We start from the raw sequence: 12500 nt of genomic DNA on the forward strand, positions 1-12500 counted from the left end.
TTATAGTGTCTGGGTACTATACTGATATCCCAATGTAGGGGATAAATGTCCTCACTATCTATCTATCTATCTATCTATCTATCTATCTATAAAAGACTATTTCATTGTTTGAGGTCGGTCTGCATTCATATTTTTAGCATGATTTAATGTACTTGTGTGTGAGCAACACTTGCTGCCGCGTGTATGCAGCCGTTGGCTGATTTGAATTCTGAAGCTGCATCTCCATGGAGCCACGTCACAGCCTGGCGCAGAGAGCCCAGCCTACTGCTGTTCCCCGCATTGCCTGCAGGGGGTGCTCTTCAAAGCACCAGCATCACTGCCTGCTATTTTCAGTTTAATTCCCCTCCATACTCTCTCTCTCTTCTTCCTCTATGCTTCTTTCCCTACATACCCATCCTCCCTGTCTTCACTTTTCTCTACCACTCCCCCTTCATCCTCTGTAAAGCTCTTTCTCTCTCTCTCTCTCTTTCTCTCTCTCTCATGACCTAGTTGCTGGGTGTTGCCATCGACTCCGACATGATACAGCGACTCTCTCCTCTTCATTCATCAGTCATGCACAGCTACTTATCCTTTTTTCATTTTGTTTTTTCCATCGTGTTTCTCCTGCTCTATCTGCAGCCTCTTTCTCTCTCTCTCTCTCTCTCTCTCTCTCTCTCTCTCTCTCTCTCTCTCTCTCTCTCTCGCTCTCTCTCTCTCTCTTTCTCTCTCTCTCTGTGTGTGTCTCTATCTCTCTCTCTGCTCCCACCCCTTCTTTTCTCTGACATTCTCTCCTTCTCTTTCTTCCCTTCCCCTGTTCTCTCATTTATGTCTTTTATTTCACTGTCTCTGTTTCTGCCTCTTTTGCCCCCACCCCCTTCTCTCTCTTCTTCACACTCTCACTCACTCATTTATTCTCTCTCTCTCTATCTATCTCTCTCTCTCCCTCTCTCTCTCTCTCTCTCTCTCTATCTCCCTCTATCTCCCTCTCTCTCTCTGTCTCTCTCTTGCCCCCTGATATCCTCTCTTTCTCTCTCTCACCTTGAATGGTTCCAAAAAATAATTCTCCCTCTATTAGTCATTACAGCATCACCCCCTCCCTTTTTCTCTCTCTCTCCTCTCTGTCGCTCACCTTCTCTCTTGAATGGTTCCAAAATTATTGTCTCTCTATCAGTCATTACAGCATCACCCCTCTTCCCCTTCATCCATCCATCCTCTCCTCCCTTTCTCTTTCTGTCTGTCTCACCTTCTCTCTCTTTATCCCTCTCTCGCTCACCTTCTCTCTTGAATGGTTCCAAAAAAAGGAATCTCTCTCTCTCTTAGTCTTTAAAGCATCCCGGCTGTTCCTCGCCCTATCCTCTCCCTCTCCTCCCACCAGTGATAGATAGGAAGGACTCCCCTGGTGAATGTAACGTCCTACATTATTAAAGGCAGATATATCAAGTCTTAATACAAATTTTATTTGCATGATTGTAATGTGAAAGCTCTTCTCACCCTCCATTGGCCTGGAAGTGGATAACTGATGCACTAGTCAAGCGTTCACTTTGCCTTGCCATCCCCCAGAGACTGACACACTCATACTCAGGTATGAGGAAGGCCAGAAGGGCTACCGGGGTGGTCTGTTAAATTACACCATGCTGTGTGCAGCTCACAATTTGCCCCTTGGACATTTATTATTATTATTATTATTATTATTATTATTACTATTATTATGTTCAATATTATTTTGTTAATTTGTTTGTTTTATGTCTTAATGTTTGTATGTGGGGTGTTTTGGGTTGCACTCATAGAAATAGCGCTACTGTATATAAATAAGGGCTTACTTGCTTACTTACTTACTAAGCACTGTGCAGAGTAGACAATAGATCACACTAAGGGACTACTACACTCAAGACTTGAGATTGAAGTCCCTCATAAGGTCTCTGAGCCAGAGGCTGTCACTACCAGGGGAGCCTGCATGAATGAATGCTAAGGTACGCGCACCACCTACCAAACTTTACTTTACAGAAAATGTTAAATACATGTAGCCTACTCTCATGCAGTTAATGGGATATTGTGCAGAGTTGGGAAGTTATGGTAGGCCAATTTGGTGGGAATACACACACACACACACACACACACACACACAGGGGAAATTCTCTCTTGCTGAGTAGCCTGACGGTACGCACAGTGCATATGGCTGTACACCTGCAGGCGCGCCTGGTCACTACAGTATGGGATGTGTACTGATTGCCATGCCAGTAATATGCTTTCTGGATATGAGGTCAAGGTTATTACATTACATTACTACATAACAAAGCACATTGTTACCCTGGTCCTACATAATCACATATCCATGAGACAGTCAGTGCAATTACATGCAAAAACAAACAATCAGATTATACAGAGTGAAATCCAATTTGACAAATTCAGAAAAAAATAACCTAGAATATTCTGTTTCAATACAAGTAGATTCAATACACTGATCTCATAGTACATTATTATCCTGTGCTAGATATGCCTGATATTCACATATCCATGAGACAGTCATAGTACATTACAGCGTTACCCTGGACCTAGATACTCATGTATTCACTAGGGACAGTCATTGCTTGATCTGTCAGTCACAACTCAACAGTGGCACTCCAGAGAAATGACAAAGTTGTGACAGGCAAAGTTATGACCGTCCAGAGTACTACGTAATCACATAATCTAATCTTGGTTTTGATCTGGATAAAACCTTCACTTTGTGTTGTTCAAAACTTTTGAGTTGGATTGGTATAAATTTGATCCAAAAAATGTGGATTACCCTGATCCCAACAGAAGGGTGGATTTCAGGCACAAAATGTTACAGTAATAGGAGATGAAGTATGACTGTTTGTATTTATTTATTTGTCGTGGATAAGATGAGGGGTCTGATAATGGAAGGGGATATTTGTATTGTTTTATTGTGGTGTTTTCGGTCTCTTTAGATAACACAATCAAAGCTACCTCAGGCCACCTCTTCTAATTGTTGTTCCTTACCTAGCCACCAGGCTAGATTGTGATATAGTTCCATTTTGAAACACAGGTAATCAAGATTTGTAATCCTGAAAAGGTTTTATCTGGATCAGGTTGATCCAATCCTCAATTGCTTTGAAAAACAGGCATAAAAGAAACATGAATTACCTGATCATGTTGCCTGTTATGCTATGAAAGGCAGCCATACAGTCAGATTTACCTGTACATGAGAGATAGAGATAAATCAATCAATCCATCCAATTTTATTTATATAGCGCCTTTTGTGCAAATTTGCAAAAAACAAAGTGCTGGACAGTATACATCAGTGAAAAAGAAATGACAGATAAAAGTGACCATTTGGGCTCTTCAGAGAAATGATCATAAATACAGTAAACCATTAAAATAAATAATGGTAAAATGGTCAAAGAAAAGGGTAAAATAAATAAAATGGTACATGAATAAAAATGGACAAATATAAGAAAATAGATAAAAGGTTAGGGGAAAGATAGACTAAAAAGGTACATTTTTAAAAGTATTTACTGACTGCCATTCTCAGCTTCTGTGATAGGCTGTTCCAGAGACAGGGGCCATAAACACTGGAATGTCTCACCTCTGGAATGATTAGAAAAAAACAGTACTGGGTGGCCTGAGTGGTCTTGAGGGAGTGTATGGTAAAAGCATGTCTAACAAGTATTGGGGTGCTAGACCGTTGAGTGATTTGAAAACCAATAAAATAATCTTAAAATCAATTCTAAACTAAAAGGCAACCGACAAAGGGACTTACAAACTGGTGTGATTCAGGCTCTCTTACTTGTCCTGGTCAAAACATGTGCTGCAGCATTTTGTATGATCTATTTAGATAAAAGCATCTACTGACTAAATGTAAACCAGAAACAATAACATTGCAATAGTCAAGCCTGCTGGTAATAAAAGTGTGAACCAGTTTCTCAGTATTTGCATAGGAAATGAAAAGGTGTACTTTTGCAATATTTGAAGTATATCTATATATGTATATGTATATATAAATATGTTTCTTGAAGTTGACGGTGGGGGCTTAAAACACCATCGAGCCCCATTAAGTCTAGCCTAGTATAGGAATATTCCTATACAAAGGAATATTCAAGCAATTTTTACATCAAAGTCTCCTAGTAGCCTACTGTCAGTACAAAAAAAAAAAAAAAAAACGTGCTACCTAACCTAACATTTAGTTTTTTTTTTTTCTGTACCGACAGTATTCGGTGACCTCGAGAAACAGAGATCTATGCGAAAAATTGCCCGACTTTCACTTTAAGTCTAGTCTGATTAAGATCCAGCCTGAACAAGGCATTTTCCTAGCCCACTTCTCCAAACAATGTCCTAACCTGCTGAACATTTGTTGTCACATCACATACTGGTGGTCTGCCCATGCTCTTATCTACTCTCATCTCTTAACTAGCAGTTCACAAAGCCTGACAGCAAACTGAACTTCAAACCAGTGTGTGTGTGTATGTTTCTGTGTGTGTGTGTGTGTGTGTGTGTGTGTGTGTGTGTGTGTGTTTGTATGTCTCTGTGTTTGTGTGCTTGTGTTTGTGTGTGTGTGTGTGTGTGTGTTAGTCTGTGCATGTATGTGTGTGTCCCAACTTTTTCTGTGTGTGTGTGTGTGTGTGTGTGTGTGTGTGTGTGTGTGTGTGTGCATGTGTTTGTGTGCATGTGTGTGTGTGTGTGTGTGTGTGTGTGTGTGTGTGTGTGTGTGTGTGTGTGTGTGTGTGTGTGTGTGTGTGTATTTCACGTGTTGAGCCGCACACACATGTGAACGCTCCGGGTTGCTGTTTGGAAACAGTCAGGGGCCAGTGCTCAGGATCCATACTATGAAACCTTATTGACAGCACGGAAATGGATTAGTTATGTAATTGCCCTCTCCTCTGGCTGTCCCCCCCCTCTCTGTTTCATCTTACTAGAAGGGCTGATAATTATCAACATGGCGTCCCGAATGCTTCTCTGTATATTATAGTTAGGCTCATACGTTTTTGAACCCATGCTAAAGTTTACTAAAACAAGGAATATAAAATCATCTTTTGGAAATTGGTGTTATTGGTGTTATTTCAGTTAGCCTATTAGCTGGTTTGATGAATGCAAATCAAACCAGCTAATGGGCTAACTGAAATAACACCATGCCAATCTCTAGGTATGGTGAAGGGTATGTGATGATGTGGGGCTATTTTAATTCCAAAGGCCAAGGGAACTTTATCAGGATGCATAGTGTCCTGGATCCATGAAATAAGTGGCCTTTAAAAATAAAAATCTGCCTGCCTCTATGGAAATTTAACATAGGGGTGTGAATACTTATGACCCCTGTATTTTAAGGAAGAACATTTATTTATTTACGATACATTATTCATTCACAAAGAACATTAGTGTCCTTAAAGGTTGGATATTTCCTCATTTTTTTACTTAAAGCATTAAGTCAACTTTAGCATGGGTTCAAAAACATATGAGCCTAACTGTATATATAAACCCATATATAGTTTGTGAACAATAAAAAGGAAAACAGGGAATGTCTCCAGGGTGAGGGTCAGGAAAATGCTCAGTTCTTGTTAAAGTGCAGGGTACTTAGACATAGTCTGGACCCGCCCATCCTAGATCTCCTTTCATGGAGATAGTAGTCTGGGACATGATAATTCACTATTCAATAATTAATTCAATAATTCCCTCAGACTATAACAATTTCAGGCCAATCAGCGACGTGAGGGGAAGACGAAACCTAAACGTATTGTGATAAATAGTATCTGCACACATCAAAAAAATACAGTTGAAAAAAATGCAGAAATGTATTTACAGCAAAGGTAGACCCACATACATTGTTTCCTAACTGTTGATGTGCCTGTCGCATTGCAAGTGTTAGAAATGAACCCCAATCATGAGTCACAAGACTGTATTCACTTTGTGAATGAGCTCAGATAGGCCTCCAAAAGAAAACAAAAAAACTAAACTAATGCACTCCAGGTGAAAAATATAAAGCTTTTGAAAAGGGTATGTGTGTGACCTAAAGTTTAGTGAGTTTGGGCACAGCATCTCTTCGCCCATACTGGTGTAGCAGTCCTACAGCTGACCACATGGAGGAGCTGGAGTAGGAGACAGCTGTTATGTCTGCCCCTCTTTCCATTATAGATAAACAATCCTCCGTGTTGCCTTTGCATTGTAATTGATGCATAGACACAACAAGGGCCATCTCCATCGTTATCAGAGGGATTAGAACAGTTTGATCTAATTGTGCGTTTTCATGTGTGATAAAAACAGTTAGTAGTTTTCTGCAACAAAGCTGCAGGGCTGTAGTGTTTGTCAACATATACACATGTCTGTGATAAAGCCTGTGACAACATCAAATGACTGATACAAAGTGCGTATCATCATTTGTATCATGGTTTTGTATACATAAGTTCATAGAGCTCGAGTAAAATTATGTTTGAGCATTGCTATTGAAAAGAAAAATAATGTGATATATCTGCTTGGAATTTAGTCTTCATGTTGTCTAATGTTTTTACACTGTACCACTAACACAAAAGCTCATGTGTTACCAAACTTTACTTTTCTCAAATATTCTTCAGACTACGACACTGTTCGGATAGACAGATTCATATTGATCATGTTGTGTAGAGTGGAAATGGCTCTCTCGATAGCCCACACACTGTAGTTTTGTGAAATGCAACGACTTTTCGGCTCTCCGTCGCCCTCTTGTGGACTGCAAGGAAACATACTTATTTACTTACCCTTACCCACACTTACCTACCTTTGGGTTTACAATGCACAGTCAGTTGCCGTTAATAATTGCTATTTAGAGTTAAAATGCATAGAAATTGTAATAACAATCATTATTATTATTTGTCAAGTTTATGAGATGTGTGTTGACTGTGGATTGTGTGTGTGTGTGTGTGTGTGTGTGTGTGTGTGTTTGTTTGTTTGTTTGTTTGTTTTAATTTGCCTGTTAAGTGTAACATTTTAATGGTTTATTTCCTTGCAAACTGAATGATCCCTGCAACCCAAATAAAGGAGCTTTTGGCTGCACGGTGTCCATGGTGCTGAAACCCACTGACGTAATGATAGATAGATAGATAGATAGATAGATAGATAGATAGATAGATAGATAGATACTTTATTGATCCCCAAGGGGAAATTCAAGGAATGGGATGGACAGTTAAAATTATGTTATTGTGTTTGTGTTTAGTGCGGCATAGATCAGATATGATGCCATTCGTACTTTAGAGATAGTATGCTGGTTTAACAGAACTTGTCTTTAGTAACACTTGAAACCGCACTTTGAGGAAAAGACGGTAAGATGTGTAAGAATCACAACATCCGTCCACAGACAATAGGACTACAGAAAAGTGCAGACTACAAGCTCTCAAGATAATCCTCAAGATCATATAAGTGACAACCCCTGGTGGCCCTTAGACGAAACACGACCATATGCTTGTACTAAAAATATGTCCTCACCTCTGCATGGCAAGGGAGTAATATTAAAGTGTGTGTGTGTGTGTGTGTGTGTGAGTGAAAGAGAGAGAGAGAGAGGGGGGGGGGGGGTTGTGGGTGTTGCAGGGCAAACCGGTAGATGGCTCTCTTGAGTCTTAATATAAAAGTATTAAGTGTTCTTATAGCATACGTTAAAATTTAATTATTAAAAAAAAATTATTAAAAAAAATTATTTTTATACACTAAAGCGGTGTGTATGACTCATTCACTTGGGTTTCATGCATGACACATGTGTATGAAACGTATGTAATGGAACGATAAGAATGGAAAATGCCTTAATCCAGGGTTGATCAGAGTTCCTAAAATGGGTGCTCTCCGTGGTCCTGAAAGAGCATACTTTTATCGCTGTTGTCCCTTCCTAATTTTTCACCTTACCTTTAACTAGGCCTGGGGTGTCTTAAATTCAACATTTTGTTCTCGTTTCAAACATTGTAAAACGTATTGGCAAAATGCATGTTTAGACTGATAATACCCGTTCAATTTATCTTTAGGTCAGCTCGCTCTTACTCCTTTGATCCGTTAAATGGTGATAACGTCAGAATATTATACACACGTTTTTTTTAACATTGTCTTGTCATTGTCACCTACATGAGTTCTGTTGTCATCTTCGTGTGTTATCCAATCCTATCTTCCCCCAAATCATGTTTCGTAACTCTTGCAGCACAGACCTCCAGGATAAATTGTTATTATTTACTCGATGCAAATCGGACTAAGATTGGATTATTCATTTGCGACGTAGCTAAAGATAGTCACTAAAAGCTGCAGTCCGTTCCCTTAGGCGCGCTGGGTCTCAAAATTACCTCAATTCGTTCTGTAAGCTCCTCCTGCAAGTATCCTAAGTTTGTACATGGCCTATGTCGTACGCGCACGAGGACGTAATTTACTAAAGTCGACCCTCGGATGTTTACCGCCTTAACAGCTGGGATGTGTACGCTTTTTAATTCAGATCAGAGGATACACCTACGTGGTGTTTTTCATTTGCCAGTTGCGCAAACACTCTGTTTTATTAACGTAGCAGCGAAGTTTTAGAAGTGGAAACCGAAAAAACATGGATGGTTGCCGGAGGCTAAATGACTTGTTGCTCCTGTGAAGGTGTACATTGTTTGTCCGACTGTTATTGGACAACACCAATTGTAGGCTTGCCTTACCGCATCTGGGAAAGTGTCGCCGATTGCGCACGGAACTTGGTGAATCTGTGAGTGGGGATCTTGCCAGCACAAAGCCACACCCGGGAGACCGTCTCGCGTCCTTCACGGGGAACAATACCGTAAAAATATATCAGGCTGCTCGAGCGTCTGACTCCAATGCGCGTGGCTTGAAGTTGTTGTCCATAGGCTGCCCACAGCGTAAACGACACAGGAGCCGGCGACAAGTGGAGAGAAAAATAAAATGCTAACGGATATATCTTATATATAATAGGAATGTAGCGGTCTTATGGTTATAATTCGTCAAATGTCACCTACTTTACTGTAACTAAACAGCATGGTAAGGTATGAATGGACTTCTGAAATGTCACTTCGCAAAACATATGTTATGCAAAACATGTGTTCCTCGGGAGATCTCTGACATTTGCCGAAAGCAGCGCAGGTTATGTGGACGGTTGTTAAAAACATTTTTGGAAGCGTGCACCCTAAAATATATTCAGAATGTGTTTTTGGACTTCGTTTTTTGTTGCTGATTGACGAAGAGACATTATAGCCGGGGTGATGGGGCATTAGGCAGGTTTGGAAGAAAAGCGGTTGTTTTGTCGTCTGCGCTTCGTGCCAGGAGGTGCACGGGCTTCGCGTTTTGTGGTTTTGGTGTTTTTCGTCATGGCAGCGGCGATTGCCAGCGGTTTGATCCGGCAGAAGAGACAGGCTCGGGAGCAACACTTACACCGTCCGCCGACTCACAGACGAAGGAAAAGCCCCAGTAAAAACAAGGGCTTGTGCAACGGGAACCTCGTCGACATCTTCTCTAAAGTGCGAATCTTCGGCCTCAAAAAGAGACGACTACGGAGACAAGGTGTGGGCAATTACTTGAAGCGCACTGTCACGTTGCATCTTCAATACATGTTAACGTTAAATCTAATAATCGCCAGCGTAGAACTTGCAACACTCAAACACGTCCAGTTATTTTAGACGACAGCAATTAGTAACACTTAATCGACAGTCATCTCTCTCTTCCATTTTTCTCGACATTTTGGTTAGGCTAAATATGCCAATCTCAGGACGCGTGAGAAGTTTTTTGCAAAATCAAATGACCGTGTTACAGGGACATCAAGTATTTTGTCTATTTTTCCTTTATTAAATCGTGCATGTGTGCAGATATTGATATTCCTAAATGTGTGTGTCTCTCTATCTCTCTTTCTCTCTCTCTCTCTCTCTCTCTCTCTCTCTCTCTCTCTGTGTGTGTGTGTACACATGCATACCTGTGCCTATGACTGTGCACCCTGTGCGTATAAGTGCATGTGGAGGGGGCATCTTGTTGCCGTGATGTTGTATGGAACCTGTAAATTGATACTAAACAAGTGGTTCTTCTGTTACACCATGTGCCTTTACCTGCATTCTGCTCCCAGTCAGGGACATTTGAGAGCATCTATACAGTTACTCCAAATAATCTCAGATAACTTCAGTTCCCTGATAATCTTTGTTAGCTTCAGTTTACATGTACAGCAAGCATGACTGGGGAAATTATAATTTCCATGGAGATGAAGAGATGGTGTATGTGGCTATAGGGAAAAAACAGCAGTTTTGTGACTGACCAACTAAAGCCAGTTCAAATGAATTTTAGCTCGATGTCATCTAGTTTACTATAATATTGGTCACACATTTAGCCTTGCATTTATTCATTGTCAACCCTATGTGTCAATTTTGGTCAAAATCTGAACTGTTCAGAACATTTTTGATTAATCTAGAAAAGCTACATGTCATAATGGACATTTCCACATTATAACATATCAGGTTAACTGAAAGTTTATTTACAAAGAGTAAGCTGCCTGTGTTGTGCTGTATGTAGAAGATAATGTAGTGAAAATCCTATTTACACAAAGGGTGGTGAGTATGTGCTTTATCATTACCTTCAGTACCTCAGAGGCTGGATTTAGTCCATACAAACCAGTATGTATCCCAGTAGAGGGTGCATTTAATGGTAAACCTCTCTGCATTCTATATCAGTGACTATAGATTAATTGATTATTAATACACTATGCAGACGTAAAGTGAATACTTGGATGGACTTTATTAACAATTTTGAATAGATTGTAGTTCCCTAAACAAACAAACAAAACAAAAAACACACCTGCAGCGAAAACAATGACACCAAAATGGATGAGATATGAAATGTAGGTAGATAACAATAAAAGCCTTAATTAAGACATACACATGAGTCATGGTTAGTAAATACTGATAGTGTATCTGTAAGGAGTCTAAGAAGTCTTATGTGTTTAAAAAAGCAAATATCTTATACATAATATGATTAATCTTAAACAGCATACAAGAAAAGACAAGGTAGCGTAAGAGAAGACAGAGTTACGTAAGGCATGACCCTCTCTAGATCAGGTGTGCATGCTTAATGTATGATCTAGCACAGAGTGTATGAGGGATTGAGGACTGAGGCCCCTCTAGGGTTGCACTCTTAGGCCGTAGTCATGATGTCAACATTGGGGGGGACCAAATCTGTGGTGGGATCTGAGGGATCCCCAAACAGAATTTTAATACATTTCCTACCATGCAAAAATATTATTAAAAATTACAAACAAGTCGTTAGGTCAGTCAATTAGGTTATTCCAAACTTTTGACGGACATAGGCATGGCATGGGGGGATTATGAACCCCTGGACAAAGATGCCCCCCCCCCCCCCCCCCGTGAGTTTTGTGAAAAGAGAAGGGTGGAGAAGAAGCAACTTCACTGGTCCATCCCTGGACCCGTGACTCCATTTGTGTTCAAAATGTATACTGTATAGAAATGACAAACTAGAGTATCTTATGATAACCTCTATAGAATGTGGTTCTATGACTTATTACTTACATCTGAAGATTTTTTTAAACTAAGACTTAGACTCATAGGTTTGGAGCCTAATAAGATTTTGTCTTTTAATTTAGATTTTATTATGCTGGCGGCTAATCACACAATTTTAACATAGTTTGAAAGGGACAGGATTCAGGAATAGGCTACTAAGACAGGCCCCTCTTCTGTCTGACCCACCTCATGTTACCCCTGTATGCCTTATGCTTCTGACAGAAATGACGTTTTGTGCCAACATGTAGAAACACTAGGCCTACTACAGCCTTTAATTGGTGAATGGAGGTGCAAATTCCTTTCTTTGGTTATTGTCCGCGATTCACATTAACTGTAGGCTATCATGTAGGCCTATTGTAAACGTCGCCACATTTGATCGTTTTGCCTGCATGGACGCGCGATTGAGTGCGCATCTAAATAATATGCAAGATGCAACAATCATTTCTAAGAGGCCTATAAACGGTAATTTCTGGCATTACTATGAATGCATTATTTATGTTTAAAGACGTGAAAGAAATGACACAGGCTTGCACAAATTCATCATTTAAAATAAAACGTTTCACTTTCGCTATCATTGCAAGAATAGGCTACAATATGGAAAATGTTCCCTTTCAGTCTGATCGGCTCCAAACATGGGATTTCCTTCCAAGAAGTTTTGTGAAAATTGTACCAGTAGCTTTTGCGATATTGTTGACAGCCCTACCTCACCGCAGTAGGGTGCAGTAAATGGAAGCTTTTGATAGCGCACGCCACTAACGAAAAACGGAAAATCACCAGGACAAACCACTCAGGGGTGTAGGCTACTCTGGAACCATAGGTCACGTCACCAATTTGTGCGTTATTTACGTTTGATTACATTTCAGATACAGTACGTGTTGGTTTCCTGTAGGCCTAGTATAGCGCTTTATTCTTTCTTTATTTTTCTATGTCCGAATATTGGGGGGGACATTTCGGTCATATTTGAATATTGGGGGGGACCCGTCCCCCTCAATGTCTATGGTGACTATGGCCCTGCTCTTAGGGGGGTTAAGCCCCAAATGA

The 12500-nt window shown here is 40.2% G+C and overlaps 1 protein-coding gene across 3 annotated transcripts in view; it reads left to right on the top strand.

The window, feature by feature from the left end:
• The window catches only part of LOC143141974 (fibroblast growth factor 14), a 78998-nt gene that overhangs the window by 44734 nt on the left and 21764 nt on the right, over nucleotides 1–12500 (top strand). Inside the window, exon 1 of one of the 3 annotated variants that reach the window (XM_076302660.1) lies at nucleotides 9273–9465. The exons of the other annotated variants lie outside the window; for them this stretch is intronic. Within the exon in view, the coding sequence (XP_076158775.1) occupies nucleotides 9273–9465 (193 nt within the window). Of the gene's footprint in view, nucleotides 1–9272; nucleotides 9466–12500 lie in introns of those variants that run through there. 3 annotated transcript variants of the gene reach the window in all.

The sequence above is a fragment of the Alosa pseudoharengus genome, unplaced genomic scaffold (genome assembly GCF_046254945.1).
Source record: "Alosa pseudoharengus isolate Yale_2024_CS ecotype anadromous, Long Island Sound unplaced genomic scaffold, YU_APseudo_1.1 YU_APseudo_1.1_scf_24, whole genome shotgun sequence".
Taxonomy (NCBI): Eukaryota; Metazoa; Chordata; class Actinopteri; order Clupeiformes; family Clupeidae; genus Alosa; species Alosa pseudoharengus.